At 50.2% G+C, this 20,154-nt stretch overlaps 1 protein-coding gene across 1 annotated transcript in view; it reads left to right on the top strand.

Annotated features, from left to right (window-relative positions):
- The window catches only part of LOC140715705 (splicing factor U2AF 65 kDa subunit-like), a 61,761-nt gene that overhangs the window by 17,500 nt on the left and 24,107 nt on the right, over window positions 1–20,154 (top strand). Inside the window, exons 5-7 of the mRNA XM_073028075.1 lie at window positions 9,732–9,887; window positions 12,820–12,923; window positions 14,109–14,260. Coding sequence (XP_072884176.1) covers window positions 9,732–9,887; window positions 12,820–12,923; window positions 14,109–14,260 — 412 coding nt within the window. The remainder of the gene's footprint in view (window positions 1–9,731; window positions 9,888–12,819; window positions 12,924–14,108; window positions 14,261–20,154) is intronic.

Here is a 20,154-nt window from a genome sequence, read left to right as displayed (position 1 = left end):
CATATGTCATGAAAGTTTTTATGTTTTTAGCAGCAGTACATTGCAATACATAATGATGAGAAACTTTAAAGAAATATAGATGTATGGGAAATTCCAAATTTCTGCAGCCTCCTGAGGAAGTAGAGGCATTGGTGAGCTTCCTTGGCCGTGTAGTTGGACCAAGGCATGCTGTTGGTGGTGTTAATTCCTGGGAACTCAAAGCTCTTGGCCCTCTGTGATTCAATTCTCTGGATTTACTCCAGTGCTACTCAATTCAGAAAACAGAGTACGTCACAGTGCCTCAAAGTGCTGTAATTCTGTGTTACCTGCTTGCTTAAATGGTGCCTTAATCATTCTTGTTTCCCCAGCCCAGTGCCCTCTAAAGCACTTTTACACTTGCCAACGGCCCCCGGAGTGCTTTCATACTTGCTAACGACCTTCTTAGTCACAGTATACTTTCCAGTGGCCAAAGGTATAAAAACATGTCTACCATATGCTAACATAAAAAATGATTTTGCTTTAAATTTTTATTCATCTTTATATCTAGCTTACACAGTACCTGAGCTTGATGGTCTTCATCAAGAGTTGAAATACCTGGTTCAAGTTGTGACAACAAAGGCCCTAAGTCCCCATGTGTAACAATGTCCAGGTGGTTTCTGTTATTGTGATAATGTGGTTCACTACTCTGAAGCCTCTTTCAACAAAGTAGGAAGATGGAAATGCAATGAAGAGCAGTTTGGACTGTTCTGCAAAGACAGGAAAGTTCGTATGACAGTGTAGCTGCATACCACAAAAGCCGATATTTTTGAAAAGCATTTTTGCTTATCATTCTGAATTTCAATAATTTAACCATATAACAATTACAGCACAGAAACAGGCCATCTCGGCCCTTCTAGTCCGTGCTGAACGCTTACTCTCACCTAGTCCCACTGACCCGCACTCAGCCCATAACCCTCCATTCCTTTCCCGTCCATATACCTATCCAATTTTGCTTTAAGTGACAATACTGAACCTGCCTCTACCACTTCTACTGGAAGCTCATTCCACACAGCTACCACTCTGAGTAAAGAAATTCCCCCTCATGTTACCCTTAAACTTTTGCCCCCTAAATCTCAACTCATGTCTTGTTTGAATCTCCCCTACTCTCAATGGAAAAAGCCTATCCACGTCAACTCGATCCATCCCCTCATTATTTTAAATACCTCTATCAAGTCCCCCATCAACTTTCTACGCTCCAAAGAATAAAGACCTAACTTGTTCAATCTTTCCCTGTAACTTAGGTGCTGAAACCCAGGTAATATTCTAGTAAATCTCCTCTGTACCCTCTATTTTGTTGACATCTTTCCTATAATTCGGTGACCAGAACTGTACACAATACTCCAAATTCGGCCATACCAATGCCTTGTATAATTTTAACATTACATCCCAACTCCTATACTCAATGCTCTGATTTATTGGCCAACATACCAAAAGCTTTCTTCACCACCCTATCCACATGAGATTCCACCTTCAGGGAACTATGCACCATTATTCCTAGATCTCTCTGTTCTACTGCATTCTTCAATGCCCTACCATTTACCATGTATGTCCTATTTGGATTATTCATACCAAAATGTAGCACCTCACACTTACCAGCATTAAACTCCATCTGCCATCGTTCAGCCCGCTCTTCTAACTGGCTTAAATCTCTCCTGCAAACTTTGAAAACCTACTTCATTATCCACCTACCTAGTATCATCTACATACCTACTAATCCAATTTACCACCCCATCATCCAGATCATTAATGTATATAACAAACAACACAAGTGATGTGTACTGTACAGATCAGTACAGTACAGTACACATCACTAGTCACTGGCCTCCAACCTGACAAGCAGTATCCACCACTACTCTCTGGCATCTCCCACCTAGCCACTATTGAATCCATTTCACTACTTCAATATTAATACCTAATTAATATTGAAGTAGTAAAATTAATATTTCTTCTTGCAAACTCTCTTCCTGTTCTTCCACCACGCAAAGAAGTGGGTTGATTACTCAGTCTGGAATTTCCAGATCGTTTGAATCTTTGAATCGATTCTGAAAATCCTCCTTCAGTGACTGCAGGTGTAAGCAGTACTCTTATCTGTTAAAGAGAGTGCTGTACTTTACATGCAGGGAAGCTGTGAGGACATTCATCTCCCAATGTTCCGCTTATATATTTCTGATTTTCTGACTGGATTAAATTGAAATTCTCACTCTGCAGTTTCATATTTAGAATGTTTATTTTGTCGTACAGATTGGCTAAGTATGCCATATTTCCATGCAGAAGTTTATTCTTGTTTCCCAAGCTCTTGTCAACTTTGAGCAAAAATTCAACCACAGTGTCAAAAAGATCAAAGAAACATTTTAAGTAGCAGCCTTTTGACAGCCAACACACTTCAGTGTGAAGAAGCAAGCGTTCAAATTCAGCATCATTATCTTGGAATAACTTGAGAAATATTCTGCCTTTTAATGAGTGAGCTTTAATTTTGTTGATAGCAGATACAAGAGTCATGTTCCAGATTACTGTCTGCTCCTACCTCGACCGCCCTCCCTCCCTTCACTTTCACACCTCACCATGAACCAGAAGGGACAACTTCACTTGCCCCATCACTGAATTGTTCCCACAACCCATGGACTCACTTTCAAGGACTCTTCACCTTACGTTCTCAATATTTATTGTTTCTTTTCCTCTTTTGTATTTACACAGGTTGTTCTCTTTTTTCTCTGTTTGTCTGTCCTGTTGGGTGTGGCCTTTCATTGATTCTATTGTGTTTCTTGTATTTACTGTGAATGCTCACATGAAAATGAATCTTTGGGTTGTGACATATATGCACTTTGATAATAAATTTACAATTAACTTTGAAATAATTTTGTAGGGAGTCAGACATTGTGGGGGGGGGGGGGTGAGGTTATGGATGAGGGCTCAGAGGTGACAGGATTCACCCAAGGATGTGGTGATTTTTGTCAGTGTGTCTGGGACATGTGGCTTCTGTCGACAAAGCATCTGTGTGTTCATTATTGATGAGCGTATTGATTTGATGTCTGATCAATTAATGAGTCTCAGGGTGGGGGGAGCAGATAGTGAGGCAGTGGTGCTGGGACGTCACCACAGACGACATCCCAGCTAAGCTAACCAATGTCACAAACTGTTCCCTGCCCCATCCTCTCCTTTTCTCTGTAACCCCTGCACTCCACGTCCTCATTAAAAACATTCCCATGCAAGCCCTCTCTGTAACCCCAGCACTCTCTGTCCTCCTGTTAAACCCCTCCCTATCTCGGTAACCCGTACACTCCCTGTCCTCCTGTTAAACCCCTCCCTATCTCGGTAACCCGTACACTCCCCATCCTCCTGTTGAACCCCTCCCTATCTCGGAAACCCGTACACTCCCCGTCCTGCTGTTGAACCCCTCCCTGTCTCGGAAACCCCTACACTCCCCGTCCTCCTGTTAAACCCCTCCCTATCTCGGTAACCCGTACACTCCCCATCCTCCTGTTGAACCCCTCCCTATCTCGGAAACCCGTACACTCCCCGTCCTCCTGTTGAACCCCTCCCTATCTCGGTAACCCGTACACTCCCCATCCTCCTGTTGAACCCCTCCCTATCTGGGTGGCCAGGCCTGAATACAGTACTCCAGGCGTGACCTCACCAACGTCCTGTACTGAGTACCCTGACAGATGAAGGCCTTCCCTCTGCTGTTAAGAATTAGTTATTCTGAAGGAGTGATTGGTAGTCAGGGAGAAGACGTATAAATGCCGTTCAAAGAAAACACAGCAGCACCTCTAGTTTCTTAAAAGTTTGTGCAGATTCCGCATAGCACTTGGAGTATTGTGAACAGTTCTGGGTCCCTCATCTAAGAAATGATTGCTGACACTGTAGAGGATTCAAAGGATGGTCACAGAAATGATTCCAGGATTGAAAGGCTTGTCTTGAGGAGCGTTTAATGGCTCTCAGTCTGTGCTCACTGGAATTCAGAAGAATGAGGAGGGATCTCAATGAAACCCATTGAATGTTGAAAGGTTTTGATATTGTTCTTGATGTTGCTTATTTATTATTATTTCAGTTTTTTTCTCTTTTTATATTTACAGCTAATTCTCAGTATTTAATGTTTATTGTACTTGTCCTGCACACGGGTTGTTTGTCCGGCCTATTGGGTGCAGTCTTTCATTGATTCTATTACGTTTCCTGTATGTATTGTGAATGTCCACATGAAAATGCGTCACGGGTTTGTATATAGTGGAAAGAGTTCAAAGGAGGCTTATGGAAATTATTTCGGGATTGAAAGCTTTGTCATATGAGGAGTGTTTGGCTCTGATCCTCTGCTCACTAGAGTTCAGAAGAATGAGACCTATGGAATGTTGAAAGGCTTCGATATAGTGGATATGGAGAGGATGTTTCCTATGGTGGGAGAGTTGAAGACCAGAGGACACAGCCTCAAAATAGAAGGGAGTCCTTTTAGAATGGTGATGAGGAGGGATCTCTTTAGCCAGAAAGTGGTAAATCTGAGGAATTTGTTGCCACAGGCAGAACTGGAAGACTTTGGGTATATTTAAGGCAGGGGATGACAGATTCTTGATTAGTCAAGGCATGAAGGGATATGGGGAGAAGGCAGGAGATTGGGGCTAAGAGGGAAAATGGATATCTTATGGTTGTGGTGTGTCGTATGATGTGGATGATCGTCATCTGGGCTGAGTCTTTACAAGACAGGTGACATCAGCCATTATCAATTGTCTTCAGTGGTCGCATAACTACTGCTCCCATGGCTTTACGTGACCACGATCCATTTGGTGGTAACAAGTATTAAGTAACACCTTGCCCAAAGGTGACCTGCAGGCTAGCTGGGGAAGGAATGCCCTGCACCTGTAGGAACGCCTACAGGACTGCTTTGAATCGGTGGACTGGACTGTATTCAGGGATTCATCTTCGAACCTGGATGAGTATGCTGCAGTTGTTACCGACTTCATTAAAACCCGTGTGGATGAGTGTGTGCCCACAAAGACTTACTGTACATTCACAAACCAAGAGCCGTGGATGAACCAGGAAGAACGTCAACTGCTGAAGGCTAGATCTGTGGCATTCAAGTGTGGCAACCCAGGCCTGTACCAGAAAACCAGGTATGACTTGTGGAAGGCTATTTCAAGGGCGAAGAGACAATTTTGAACGAGGTTGGAGGCAACATCGGATGCACGGCAACTCTGGGAGGATCTGCAGACATTACTACTTACAGAGTGAAACCCAAAAGCATGAATGGCAGCAATGTTTCACTACCAGATGAACTCAATGTTTTGCACACTTTGAAAGGCAGAATACAACTACAGCTGTGAAGATCCCTGCTGCACCTGATGACCCTGTGATCTCTATCTCTGAGGCCAATGTTAGGCTGTCTTTAAAGAGGGTGAACCCTCACAAGGCGGAAGGTCCCGATGGAGTACCTGGTAAGGCTCTGAAAACCTGTGCCAACCAACTATCCGGAGTACACAAGGACACTATCAACCTCTCACTGCTACGGGCAGGAGTTCCCACTTGCTTCAAAAAGGCAACAATTATACCAGTGCCCAAGAAGAAGAATGTGAGCTGCCTTAATGACTATCGCCCGGTAGCACTCACATGTACAGTGATGAAATGTTTTGAGAGGTTGGTCATGACTAGACTGAACTCCTGCCTCAGCAAGGACCTGGACCCATTGCAACTTGCCACAATAGGTCAATGGCAGATGCAGTCTTAAAGGCTTGCCACATAGTTTTAGAGCACCTGGACAACACAAACAGCTACGTTAGGATGCTGTTCATCAACTATAGCTCAGCATTTAATACGTACCATCATTCCCACAATCCTGATTCAGAAGTTGCAAAACCTGGGCCTCTGTACCTCCCTCTGCAAATGGATCCTCGACTTCCTAACCAGAAGACCACAATCTGTGCAGATTGGTGGTAACATCTCCTCCTCGCACTATCAGCACTGGTGCACCTCAAGAGTGTGTGCTTAGCCCACTGCTCTACTCTCCGCATAGCTCAAGTATCACATATAAATTTCCCAACAATACCACCATTGTTGGTAGAATCTCAGGTGATGACTAGAGAGAGAGATTTGAGATTTGTACAGGAGTGAGATTTGCCAACTAGTGGAATGGTGCCGCAGCAACAACCTGGCACTCAACCTGAACAAACCTGATTCTGATTCTGATGAAATCCTAAGCTATGAACTCTTCCTCACATTTTGCTCTCTATAGTTCTTGTAAAAATTCATTACTATAATCTGAAGCCTCCATTGGTCAGGGTCAAAAATGGATGTTGCGTCCCAGCTGTCTAGGTGATATGCGAGACTGGGCGGTATGATATGGTGTATAAACTGTTGCCCACGTAGCTGATGAATCTGAAGGAACGGCATAGACCGTTACAATTTGGCAGCAGCAGCATCGCGGGAGTTGTCAGTCAGCGTTGAACTCGATACAGGGCTGCCTTAGAGACTCTAACTCTGGACTTTTCCTTCAGGGTTTACACCTGAAGCCTTCCCCATGAGTAGGTTTAGCTGCAGAGGTTTGAGATCAGAGTCTTCCGTCTCCTAGATGAGCTGATAAGCTCCATCTGCCCAAAGCGACTGGTTTTAAGGCTCCAGTCACCCTCCTTTGCCCCTTCTGTCTGTAGAAACAGTTCCGCCAGGCTTAGTGGCTAAGCCACACGTGAAGGCCGGGAGCTGGACTTGGCTGTCAGAAGCTTGGATTATTTTATAGGCTGTGGGAGCTTACAATAATACATCAATGAAATTACTGCAAGTTATAGTTTGTTATTGTAACTTACAGTGACTTTATGCACGGTACCTCTGCTGCAAAACAACAAATTGCACGATATAGAGCAGCAATTATTAAACTGATTCTGTTTCACCCTCTCCCTTAGCTCAGGTTCTCAAGTCCTGTCAACAGCCTTGTCAATTTTCTTTGTACTAACTACTTGGCAGTTAGATAGTTGCAAGAAAAAGTTGGTGAACCTGGTTTTCTGCATTAATTACTCACAAAATGTAGGCAGAAGGTGGGGAATCTGTGGAATTCATTGCCATAGATGGATGTGGAGGCCTGGTGATTTGGTATATTTAAAGTGGAGGTTGATAGGTTCTAAATTGGTTAGGGCATCAAAGGTTTGGGGAGAAGACAGGAGAATGTGTCTCTACCATAACAGCTGCAAGGCGCTCCTTTCCTCTGCTGGCCTGCAGGTCACCCTTGAGCAAGGTGCTTAGCCCCCCCATTCAGGGTCATGTGAAACCATGGGGCAAGTGGTGGATGGTCTATGACCAGTGGACACTGATGCCAGACAGACAATCACTGAAGAGTTTAGGTAATGGCTGGGGTCATCCGTCTTGTAAAGACTCTGCCCAGAAGGCGGCAATGGCAAACCACTTCTGTAGAAAAATTTTCCAAGAACAATCATGGTCATGTGAAAAACCATATGATCACCCAGGTCATACGATACAGCAAATAGCTAAAAAATATGGATGGAGTGTTATGGTTTGGGTGCATATCAATGGGACCAGCAGATTAATGTTTTGGCACAAACTAGATGGGCCCTTTGGCCTGTTTCTGTGCTGTAGTGTTCGATGACTCCGAACATAACGTACAAACTCTAGTGGCCTTCCTGATGAAGGCTGGCATGCTATAAGCCTCCTCCACTGCCCTGTGTAGCAGAGAACTTTGTTCTTCTTTCCCTGTGACTCTTGGGCCCTGTCATAATAGAAGAGTAGCAGGCTGTGTGTGAGGTGTCGGATCCCGCTGTTTCTCATCTGAGCTTCGGAAGTCAAGAATGAGGCATCTGTGCCATTGCTTGCAGAATGGAAGAATGAAAGGAGAAAAGAGAGGGTATAAAGACCCTTGTGGCAGGTGTTGGACGCCTGTTACTTCGTGGTTGAACCGGGGTCAGTAAAGGTGAGCAGTCTTAATTCTTACTGGTTGGTTGTTTTGAAGTTAGAGTAAATGCCGAACAAGAAGCAAGGAGAGCAAAGATAAAGAAGAAAAAGATGGGTGCCACTGAAAGAAACAGTGTATAGTTAATATAAGAAAAAATTCCGTAGATAAAAATAAGCCAATCACAATTCCATCAAGTGTAATGTGTGATTTCTTAGTTAATCAAGGTGAAAAGGTATTGCTAACTGCTACACTGCCTTCTGCCAGGAAGTGGGACAAAACACCACATACTGTGAAAATGCACAATTTGTCAAAAAAGTAGCATTTATGATTAAACTACGACTTAGGTTTTGCACTACTCAGTCTAATATCTTATAAAAAGTATTAAAAACAGTGGATGCAACACGGGGAAGGGAATGAATACAGAGACCTGGTCTGGTGTCCTTATTTCAGATTGCTAATTGCATTGAATTTCCAGAGATGACCTATTCAAGTAATTAAATGGCCACTCCGAAACACACTGAACAATCGCAAGAATACTGGTAATTATATAAACGGTCAAGGATGGTGAAGGATCCCACATGCCTTGTTTATGGGTTGTTTGTCCCACTTTCATCAGAGAGAAGGCTATGTAGCACCCACACCAGGACCACCAGACTCAAACAGTTTCTTCCTCCAAGTAGTGAGACTGATCAACATCCCCACCCACTAACCCACCCCTCCACACCCCCAACCACCACTACTTTATCATTTTCTGTCAGTCATTTTATGTACAGACACCCCTGTGCCTAGCAACATTTTATGGATGTACAGTCAATCTTATGTATGTAAGCTACCTTGTGTCAATTATGTGGAGTAGCTTTGACACAACTTTGTGGGCTGAAGGGCCTGTACTGTACTGTCCTCTATTGGCTGTGCCCTGGTTTACAAAACTTAAATACTGTGCAGTGAAATGTAGGTGGCACTGTTCTGCCAGGAGACAACCAGAGGGGTGGTGCTGAGAGAGCAGGCTGCTGTGACTGAGTAACATGTGCTGTTATGCCACGAGGGAGCTGGATTACCTGCTGTGCGCATCTGTCTGAGAATGCAAACTGCACTTCCCAGAGAGAAGCAGAGGATGGGGTGGTGGTTTGAACACCAGAAACATGGAATGTATCAGGTTACACAGATGGGTTGGGGGCAAGGGAGAGGTTTAAACAGGAGGACGGGTAGTGTAGGGGTTACAGAGATAGGGAGGGGTTTGAACAGGAGGATGAGGAGTGTAGGTTACAGAGATAGGGAGGGGTTTGAACAGGAGGACGGGGAGTGTCGGAGTTACAGAGATAGGGAGAGGTGAGGGTGGGGTTTGAACAGGAGGACGAGGAGTGTAGGGGTTACAGAGATAGGGAGGGGTTTGAACAGGAGGAAGGGGAGTGTAGGGGTTACAGAGATAGGGTGGGGTTTGAACAGGAGGATGGGAGTGTAGGGGTTACAGAGATAGGGAGAGGGGGAGAGAGGGGTTTGAACAGGAGGACGGGAGTGTAGGGGTTACAGAGATAGGGAGAGGGGGAGAGAGGGGTTTGAACAGGAGGACGGGGAGTGTAGGGGTTACAGAGATAGGGAGGGGTTTGAACAGGAGGACGGGGAGTGTAGGGGTTATAGAGATAGGGAGGGGTTTGAACAGGAGGACGGGGAGTGTAGGGGTTACAGAGATAGGGAGAAGGAGGGAGGGGTTTGAACAGGAGGACGGAGAGTGTCGGGGTTATAGAGATAGGGAAGAGGCAGAGGTTTGAACAGGAGACAAGGAACACACCTCCAATGGGGTGATGGTGACTGTGACAGTTCCTCACTTCTGAAGCCACTCCATCATTCCTGCAGAACGTGATAAAGAAAACCGACACAAGAAAAAAAGTCGAAGCCGTTCCCGGAGCCGTGATCGGAAGCGGCGTAGTCGGAGTAGGGATCGAGGCAACCGGGAGAGGCGGAGTGGCTCACGGGATCGCCGGCGTCGGAGGTACAGTCAGTGACAGAGGGCATTGGGGGACAGGGGTCACTGAGGGACAGTGTGAGGGAGCTGGATTAATGTCAGAGGGGATACAGTCAGTAACACCGGGCGATGGGGGAGAGGGGTCACTGAGGGACGGTGTGAGGGAGCTGGGGGAGAGGGATCACTGAGAGACGGTGTGAGGGAGCTGGGGGAGAGGGGTCACTGAGGGACGGTGTGAGGGAGCTGGGGGAGAGGGGTCACTGAGAGACGGTGTGAGGGAGCTGGGGGAGAGGGATCACTGAGAGACGGTGTGAGGGAGCTGGGGGAGAGGGGTCACTGAGGGACGGTGTGAGGGAGCTGGGGGAGAGGGGTCACTGAGGGACGGTGTGAGGGAGCTGGGGGAGAGGGGTCACTGAGGGACGGTGTGAGGGAGCTGGGGGAGAGGGGTCACTGAGGGACGGTGTGAGGGAGCTGGGGGAGAGGGATCACTGAGAGACGGTGTGAGGGAGCTGGGGAGAGGGGTCACTGAGGGACGGTGTGAGGGAGCTGGGGGAGAGGGGTCACTGAGGGACGGTGTGAGGGAACAGGGGGAGAGGGGTCACTGAGGGACGGTGTGAGGGAGCTGGGGGAGAGGGGTCTGAGGGACTGTGTGAGGGAGCTGGGGGAGAGGGGTCACTGAGGGATGGTGTGAGGGAGCTGGATTAACGTCAGTGGGGATACAATCAATGACACGGCGATGGGGGAGAGGGGTCACTGAGGGACGGTGTGAGGGAGCTGGATTAACATCAGTGGGGATACAGTCAGTGATAGAGGGCATTGGGAGAGAGGGGTCACTGAGGGACAGTGTGAGGGAGCTGGATTAACCTCAGTGGGGATACAGTCAGTGACAGAGGGCATTGGGAGAGAGGGGTCACTGAGGGACGGTGTGGGGGAGCTGGATTAACGTCAGAGGGGATACAGTCAGTAACACGGCAATGGGGGAGAGGGGTCACTGAGGGACGGTGTGAGGGAGCTGGATTAACGTCAGTGGGGATACAGTCAGTGACACAGGGCGATGGGGAGAGGGGTCACTGAGGGACGGTGTGAGGGAGCTGGATTAACATCAGTAGGGATACAGGACTCTTGGGGAGAGGGATCGCTGAGAGACAGTGTGAGGGAGCTGGGGGAGAGTGGTCACTGAGGGACGGTGTGAGGGAGCTGGATTAACGTCAGAGGGGATACAGTCAGTGACAGAGGGCGATGGGGAGAGGGGTCACTGAGGGACGGTGTGAGGGAGCTGGGGGAGAGGGGTCACTGAGGGACGGTGTGAGGGAGCTGGGGGAGAGGGGTCACTGAGGGACGGTGTGAGGGAGCTGGATTAACATCAGTAGGGATACAGGGCTCTTGGGGAGAGGGATCGCTGAGAGACAGTGTGAGGGAGCTGGATTAACATCAGTGGGGATACAGGGCTCTTGGGGAGAGGGATCGCTGAGAGACAGTATGAGGGAGCTGGATTAACATCAGTAGGGATACAGGGCTCTTGGGGAGAGGGATCGCTGAGAGACAGTGTGAGGGAGCTGGGGGAGAGGGGTCACTGAGGGACGGTGTGAGGGAGCTGGGGGAGAGGGGTCACTGAGGGACGGTGTGAGGGAGCTGGGGGAGAGGGGTCACTGAGGGACGGTGTGAGGGAGCTGGGGGAGAGGGGTCACTGAGGGACGGTGTGGGGGAGCTGGATTAACGTCAGAGGGGATACAGTCAGTGACACAGGGCGATGGGGGAGAGGGGTCACTGAGGGACGGTGTGGGGGAGCTGGATTAACATCAGTGGGGATACAGGGCTCTTGGGGAGAGGGGTCACTGAGGGACGGTGTGAGGGAGCTGGATTAACATCAGTAGGGATACAGGGCTCTTGGGGAGAGGGATCGCTGAGAGACAGTGTGAGGGAGCTGGGGGAGAGGGGTCACTGAGGGACGGTATGAGGGAGCTGGGGGAGAGGGGTCACTGAGGGACGGTATGAGGGAGCTGGGGGAGAGGGGTCACTGAGGGACGGTGTGAGGGAGCTGGGGGAGAGGGGTCACTGAGAGACGATGTGAGGGAGCTGGGGGAGAGGGGTCACTGAGAGACAGTGTGAGGGAGCTGGGGGAGAGGGGTCACTGAGAGACAGTGTGAGGGAGCTGGGGGAGAGGGGTCACTGAGAGACGATGTGAGGGAGCTGGGGGAGAGGGGTCACTGAGGGATGGTGTGAGGGAGCTGGGGGAGAGGGGTCACTGAGAGACGATGTGAGGGAGCTGGGGGAGAGGGGTCACTGAGGGACGGTGTGAGGGAGCTGGATTAACATCAGTGGGGATACAGGGCTCTTGGGGAGAGGGATCGCTGAGAGACAGTGTGGGGGAGCTGGATTAACATCAGAGGGGATACAGGGCTCTTGGGGAGAGGGATCGCTGAGAGACAGTGTGAGGGAGCTGGGGGAGAGGGATCGCTGAGAGACAGTGTGAGGGAGCTGGGGGAGAGGGGTCACTGAGGGACGATGTGAGGGAGCTGGGGGAGAGGGGTCACTGAGAGACGGTGTGAGGGAGCTGGGGGAGAGGGGTCACTGAGAGACGGTGTGAGGGAGCTGGGGGAGAGGGGTCACTGAGAGACGGTGTGAGGGAGCTGGGGGAGAGGGGTCACTGAGGGACGGTTTGAGGGAGCTGGGGGAGAGGGGTCACTGAGAGACGGTGTGAGGGAGCTGGGGGAGAGGGGTCACTGAGGGACGGTGTGAGGGAGCTGGTGGAGAGGGGTCACTGAGGGACGGTGTGAGGGAACAGGGGGAGAGGGGTCACTGAGAGACGGTGTGAGGGAACTGGGGGAGAGGGATCACTGAGAGACAGTGTGAGGGAGCTGGGGGAGAGGGGTCACTGAGAGACAGTGTGAGGGAACAGGACTGACGCAGGATGCTAGTGCTCTCCTGCCTGTTAAACATTCGACCCTTTGTCTTCTAGCCGATCTCCGCGGCGTGTGCAGAAGAAGAAACCCTACAAGTACTGGGATGTCCCACCACCTGGTTTTGAACACATCACGCCCATGCAGTACAAAGCAATGCAAGGTGAGCCCGATCGAGCCTCTGGATCAATCGATCTCCAGTGTGCCATGGGGTACCGTCCAATCCCGAGATCCTTCACTGTTACTTCAAGCGATGGAGAGAGAGGACCTTGGCCTCGTCCGAAATTGTTCTCTCTGATTTGTTCACATCACCCCTCTCTGTCTTGGAGATCAGGAAGATGGAGGGCGGGAGATTGTAGTGGAAGGCAGGCAAGGGGGAGGGACGATGATGAAGGGCGAGAGGAGGGAAGAGATGGGTTAGATGGGAGGGAGGCGGAGAGAGGGGGCATTGGAGGGAAGAGAATAAGGGGTAGTGGGATTGAGGTGAGAGGCAGGGGCAGGAGGGAATATGGTAAGACTGGGGAAAAGGTAAGGGGGGGAGGGGATAGGAGGGAGATGTGGTAGGACTGGGGAAGGGTGGTAAGGAGGGGAGGGGATGGGAGGAAGATGTAGTAGGACAGAAAGAGGGTGAGGGATGGATAGGGGGATGTAGACTGGGGAAGGGGCAAGGAGGGGAGGGTTAGGAGTGTGATGTGGTTGGACTGGGGAAGGGTGGTAAGGAGGGGATGGGGGATGTGGTGGGACTGGAGAAGGTGGGGAGGGGATTGGAGGGGGTATGGTAGAACTGGGGAAGGGAGGGATAGGGGATGTGGGACTGAGGAACGTGGTAAAGAGGAGGAAGATGGGTTCAGCCTTTTTGTGTTTACATGAAGATGGAGAAAATGGATGAGGGCTGAATTTGAGGAGGAAAGGGGAGAGAATGAGGGAAAGTGAAATTAGCAAGTGGGAATAAAACAGGAATGGGGGATTGGATTGGAGAAGCAGAAATGGAACAGGAGGGGAGAGATTGGGGAGTGGGGAAGGTTTCAGGAGGGGTGAAAATGTGAAGAGGGAATTGAGGTGGGTAGGAGGATTGGAGGCAGAAGAAACGGGGAAGAACCTAACACATGTTGAAAGCCCTCAAAAGTGGCGGTGAGGTGGGGAAAGAATGGAGAGTTGGAAGGACGGATGAGGAGAGATGGTGAGTGAACCCAGCCAGAGCTCATCTCCCATTGCAGTTCGAGGATGGGTTTAGGGGTCAGTCCTGTCGCATTGGGAATATAGGCAGCCATCGTATGGTTACACTTGTCTAATCTTCTCTTATTCCTGTCCTCTTTCTCCCTTGCCTTCGGTTTTGAATTTTATAAAGCGGCAGGTCAGATTCCAGCAACAGCGCTGCTTCCCACAGTCACCCCCGATGGGCTCGCCGTCACCCCAACACAGGTACCCGTCGTCGGCAGCCAAATGACCAGACAGGCCAGACGGCTCTACGTGGGAAACATCCCGTTCGGAGTAACTGAGGTAATCGCCAACCTGTCACCCACATGAAGCTTCCTCCACACCGTCCCATCACACACTCCCGGGGTCAGACACGGAGTGAATCTCCCTCCACACCGTCCCATCACACGCTCCCAGGGTCAGACACAGAGTGAATCTCCCTCCACACCGTCCCATCACACACTCCCGGGGTCAGACACAGAGTGAATCTCCCTCCACACCGTCCCATCACACACTCCCGGGGTCAGACACAGAGTGAAACTCCCTCCACACCATCCCATCACACACTCCCGGGGTCAGACACAGAGTGAATCTCTCTCCACACCGTCCCATCACACACTCCCGGGGTCAGACACAGAGTGAATCTCCCTCCACACCGTCCCATCACACACTCCCGGGGTCAGACACGGAGTGAATCTCCCTCCACACCGTCCCGTCACACACTCCCGGGGTCAGACACAGAGTGAATCTCCCTCCACACCATCCCATCACACACTCCCAGGGTCAGACACAGAGTGAAACCCCCTCCACACCATCCCATCACACACTCCCAGGGTCAGACACAGAGTGAGTCTCCCTCCACACCGTCCCATCACACACTCCCGGAGTCAGACACAGAGTGAATCTCCCTCCACACCGTCCCATCACACACTCCCGGGGTCAGACACAGAGTGAATCTCCCTCCACCCCGTCCCATCACACAATCCCGGGGTCAGACACAGAGTGAAGCTCCCTTCGCACCGTCCCATCACACACTCCTGGGGTCAGACAGAGAGTGAAGCTCCCTCCACACCGTCCCATCACCCACTCCCGGGGTCAGACACAGAGTGAATCTCCCTCCACACCGTCCCATCATACACTCCCGGGGTCAGACACAAAGTGAATCTCCCTCCACACCGTCCCATCACACACTCCCGGGGTCAGACACAGAGTGAGTCTCCCTCCACACCGTCCCATCATACACTCCCGGGGTCAGACACAGAGTGAATCTCTCTCCACACCGTCCCATCACACACTACAGGGGTCAGACAGAGAGTGAATCTCCCTCCACACTGTCCCATCACACACTCCCGGGGTCAGACACAGAGTGAATCTCCCTCCACACTGTCCTATCACACACTCCCGGGGTCAGACAGAGTGAATCTCCCTCCACACCGTCCCATCACCCACTCCCGGGGTCAGACACAGAGTGAATCTCCCTCCACACTGTCCCATCACACACTCCCGGGGTCAGACACAGAGTGAATCTCCCTCCACACCGTCCTATCACACACTCCCGGGGTCAGACAGAGTAAGTCTCCCTCCACACCGTCCCATCACCCACTCCCGGGGTCAGACACAGAGTGAAGCTCTTTGTTCACCATCCCATCATACACTCCCGGGGTCAGACACAGAGTGAATCTCCCCCCACACCGTCCCATGACACACTCACGGGGTCAGACACAAAGTGAATCTCCCCCCACACCGTCCCATCACACACTCCCGGGGTCAGACACAGAGTGAATCTCCCTCCACACCGTCCCATCACACACTCCCGGGGTCAGACACAGTGTGAAGCTCTTTGTTCACCGTCCCATCACACACTCCCGGGGTCAGATACGGAGTGAAGCTCCCTCCACACCGTCCCCATCACACACTCCTGGGGTCAGACACAGAGTGAATCTCCCTCCACATCGTCCCATCACACACTCCTGGGGTCAGACACAGAGTGAATCTCCCTCCACACCGTCCCATCACACACTCCCGGGGTCAGACACAGAGTGAATCTCTCTCCACACCATCCCATCACACACTCCCGGGGTCAGACACAGAGTGAATCTCCCTCCACACCGTCCCATCACACACTCCCGGGGTCAGACACAGAGTGAATCTCCCTCCACACCGTCCCATCACACACTCCCGGGGTCAGACACAGAGTGAATCTCCCTCCACACCGTCCCATCACACACTCCCGGGGTCAGACACAGAGTGAATCTCCCTCCACACCGTCCCATCACACACTCCCGGGGTCAGATACGGAGTGAAGCTCCCTCCACACTGTCCCATCACACACTCCCGGGGTCAGATACGGAGTGAAGCTCCTTCCACACTGTCCCATCACACAATCCCGGGGTCAGATACAGAGTGACACTCCCTCCACACTGTCCCATCACACACTCTCCACACTCTTCATTGTGTCTGACCACAGGAGTGTGTGGAGGGAGTTTCACTCTGTGTCTGACCCCGGGAGTGTGTCTGACAGACGGGAGCTTCATTCTCCGTCTGTGTGAAACTCCTTCCACACTGTCCCAGCACTCCTGGGGTCAGACACAGAGTGAAGCTTCCTCCACACCATATCATCACACACTCCCGGGGTCAGACACAGAGTGAAACTCCCTCCACACCGTCCCATCACTCACTCCCGGGGTCAGACACAGAGTGAAACTCCCTCCACACCGTCCCATCACACACTCCTGGGGTCAGACACAGAGTGAAACTCCCTCCACACTGTCCCATCACACACTCCCGGGGTCAGACACAGATCCCATTCAGGGATGCAAGTAGGAGGTACCTTTATGGGCTGCTCTTGTCCACCTTCCCGACACACCATGGCGGGCTGTCTTTCCACCTGTAGTTGAGGGGGGTGGAGCGTCCCCAACAGATGTCCCTTTACAAGGGAGTTCTTCCCGTGCATCTTGGGGATCTGGTCACTGCATAGAGCGGTGCTCTCTAACAAGTTGCTTATCTTGTACACAGATCTCTTAGCCACGTGTGACACGGGCTGGAGGAGACAGCGTACCACATGTACATGGTGTGTAAGAGACTGCAGCCCCGTTTTGCGTATCTGCAGGGGCTGCTTCTCGGCTCTTGTTACATTTTAGCCCCACCCTATTTATATATGGTCCTCCAGTAAGGAGGGGGCATGGAGGGATGAGGATGCCCTTGTCAACTTGGTCCTGGGGCTGGCGAAAACAGGTATCTGTAGGTACTGGAAATTGGTATTGGAGGGATCTGCCCGGGCAGACTGCCTGGCAATACTTAGGTGGTATATCCATGCCCAGGTAACCATTGCGAGGGAACATGTGCTGTCCACAGCGACCATAGAGGCATTCTGGGACCGCTGGGCACCATGGGGGATTAATGCCATCATTGACGGAGATGGAAGCATTTTAGTTTAATGTCATTAGTCAAGTAGTTATGCAGTAATTATGGTTTGTAGCACTGAATTTGTAATAAAGATATTTTGTAAAGCAGAAGGGTCAGACACAGAGTGAAGCTCCCTCCATACCATGGTGAGTAGTTCAGATCACAAACAAAATGAAGTGTTGTAAGGTGCCGAAGGTTTCAGCCCGAAACATTGACTCTACCTCTGACCATGGACACTGACCTGCTGTGTTCCTCCAGCATTTTGTGTGTGTTACTCTGACCATAGACACCGTCTGACCTGCTGAGTTCCTCCAGCATTTTGTGTGTGTTACTCTGTCCATAGACACCGGCTGACCTGCTGAGTTCCTCCAGCATTTTGTGTGTGTTACTCTGTCCATAGACACCGTCTGACCTGCTGAGTTCCTCCAGCATTTTGTGTGTGTTACACTGACCGTAGACACTGTCTGACCTGCTGAGTTCCTCCAGCATTTTGTGTGTTACTCTGTCCATAGACACCGTCTGACCTGCTGAGTTCCTCCAGCATTTTGTGTGTGTTACTCTGTCCATAGACACTGTCTGACCTGCTGAGTTCCTCCAGCATTTTGTGTGTGTTACTCTGTCCATAGACACCGTCTGACCTGCTGAGTTCCTGCAGCATTTTGTGTGTGTTACTCTGACCATAGACACTGTCTGACCTGCTGAGTTCCTCCAGCATTTTGTGTGTGTTACACTGATCATAGACACCGTCTGACCTGCTGAGTTCCTCCAGCATTTTGTGTGTGTTACTCTGTCCATAGACACTGTTTGACTTGCTGAGTTCCTCCAGCATTTTGTGTGTGTTACTCTGACCATAGACACCGTCTGACCTGCTGAGTTCCTCCAGCATTTTGTGTGTGTTGCTCTGTCCATAGACACCGTCTGACCTGCTGAGTCCCTTCAGCATACTGTGTGTGTTACTCTGACCATAGACACTGTCTGACCTGCTGAGTTCCTCCAGCATTTTGTGTGTTACTCTGTCCATAGACACCGTCTGACCTGCTGAGTTCCTCCAGCATTTTGTGTGTGTTACTCTGTCCATAGACACTGTTTGACCTGCTGAGTTCCTCCAGCATTTTGTGTGTGTTACTCTGATCATAGGCACCGTCTGACCTGCTGAGTTCCTCCAGCATTTTGTGTGTGTTACTCTGACCATAGACACTGTCTGACCTGCTGAGTTCCTCCAGTATTTTGTGTGTGTTACTCTGTCCATAGACACCGTCTGACCTGCTGAGTTCCTCCAGCATTTTGTGTGTGTTACTCTGACCATAGACACCGCCTGACCTGCTGAGTTCCTGCAGCATTTTGTGTGTGTTACTCTGACCATAGACACTGTTTGACCTGCTGAGTTCCTCCAGCATTTTGTGTGTGTTACTCTGACCATAGACACTGTTTGACCTGCTGAGTTCCTCCAGCATTTTGTGTTACTCTGTCCATAGACACCGTCTGACCTGCTGAATTCCTCCAGCATTTTGTGTGTGTTACTCTGTCCATAGACACCGTCTGACCTGCTGAGTTCCTCCAGCATTTTGTGTGTGTTACTCTGACCATAGACACTGTCTGACCTGCTGAGTTCCTCCAGCATTTTGTGTGTGTTACTCTGACCATAGACACTGTCTGACCTGCTGAGTTCCTCCAGCATTTTGTATGTGTTACTCTGTCCATAGACACCGTCTGACCTGCTGAGTTCCTCCAGCATTTTGTGTGTGTTACTCTGACCATAGACACCGTCTGACCTGCTGAGTTCCTCCAGCATTTTGTATGTGTTACTCTGTCCATAGACACCGTCTGACCTGCTGAGTTCCTCCAGCATTTTGTGTGTGTTACTCTGTCCATAGACACTGCCTGGCCTTCTAAGTTCCTCCAGCATTTTGTGTGTGTTGTTCAGATTTCCAGCATCTGCAGAGTTCTTGTTAGTTGTAGGATGTTGCTGGGACTGTTACTTAGGTGTAAGGAGACGGGCAAGCATTGTAGATAAATTGCAGGCTAAAGACGGATAGAGAGTGGTGAGCAATCAGGGAAGGATTCAGTGAGACAGAAATCAGCAGAGAAATGGTAGATGGAGTTTAACCCAGTTAAAGGTGACGTGTTTCCCTTTGGGAAGTTAAATGTAAAGGGAAAGGACAGTTAATGGCAGGACCCTTAAGTGTTGATGTTCAGAGGGATCCTGATCTCTATAGCTCCCTATACTCCCTGTCCTCCTGTTCAAACTCCTCCCCATCTCTAACCCAGGGGTTCCCAAGCTGAGGTCCATGGACACTTTGCTTAATGGCATGTACCACTGCACCCTAAAAAAAAAGTCATGTGCTTGTCTTCATCAGTTGTAGCATTTAGGACAGGAGTTGGGAAGTCACGTTGTAGCTGTATAAAACTGTTCAGAACGTGCTTGGGAGGATTGTGTGCAGTTCTGGTTGGATTGCCCGAATGGTGTGGGGATTCACCAGGGTACTGCCTGAATCAGAGGGCAGGAACTACATGGAAAGGTTGGACAAACTTAGTAGTTTTCTCTGGAGTGGCAGAAGCTGAGGGGAGATCTGATAGAGGTTTCTAAGATTGAGAGGCACAGATAGAGTAGACTGACGGTATCTGTTCCCCCAGGGTGGAGATGTCTAATACCAGAGGGCACGTGTTTAAGGTGAGAGGGGGTAAGCTCCAAGGAGATGTTAGGTGACTGCCTTGGGTAGTGGTGGAGGCAGACAAACAGGATAGAGCAGACAGCACCGATGTGAAGGCCTCAGCTGTTCTAACCCTAACCC

This window comes from Hemitrygon akajei, chromosome 24 (assembly GCF_048418815.1).
Source record: "Hemitrygon akajei chromosome 24, sHemAka1.3, whole genome shotgun sequence".
In the NCBI taxonomy this organism is placed as follows: Eukaryota; Metazoa; Chordata; class Chondrichthyes; order Myliobatiformes; family Dasyatidae; genus Hemitrygon; species Hemitrygon akajei.
The sequence above is the reverse complement of the archived record's forward strand: the minus strand, read 5'-3'. Positions and strand labels throughout refer to the sequence as shown.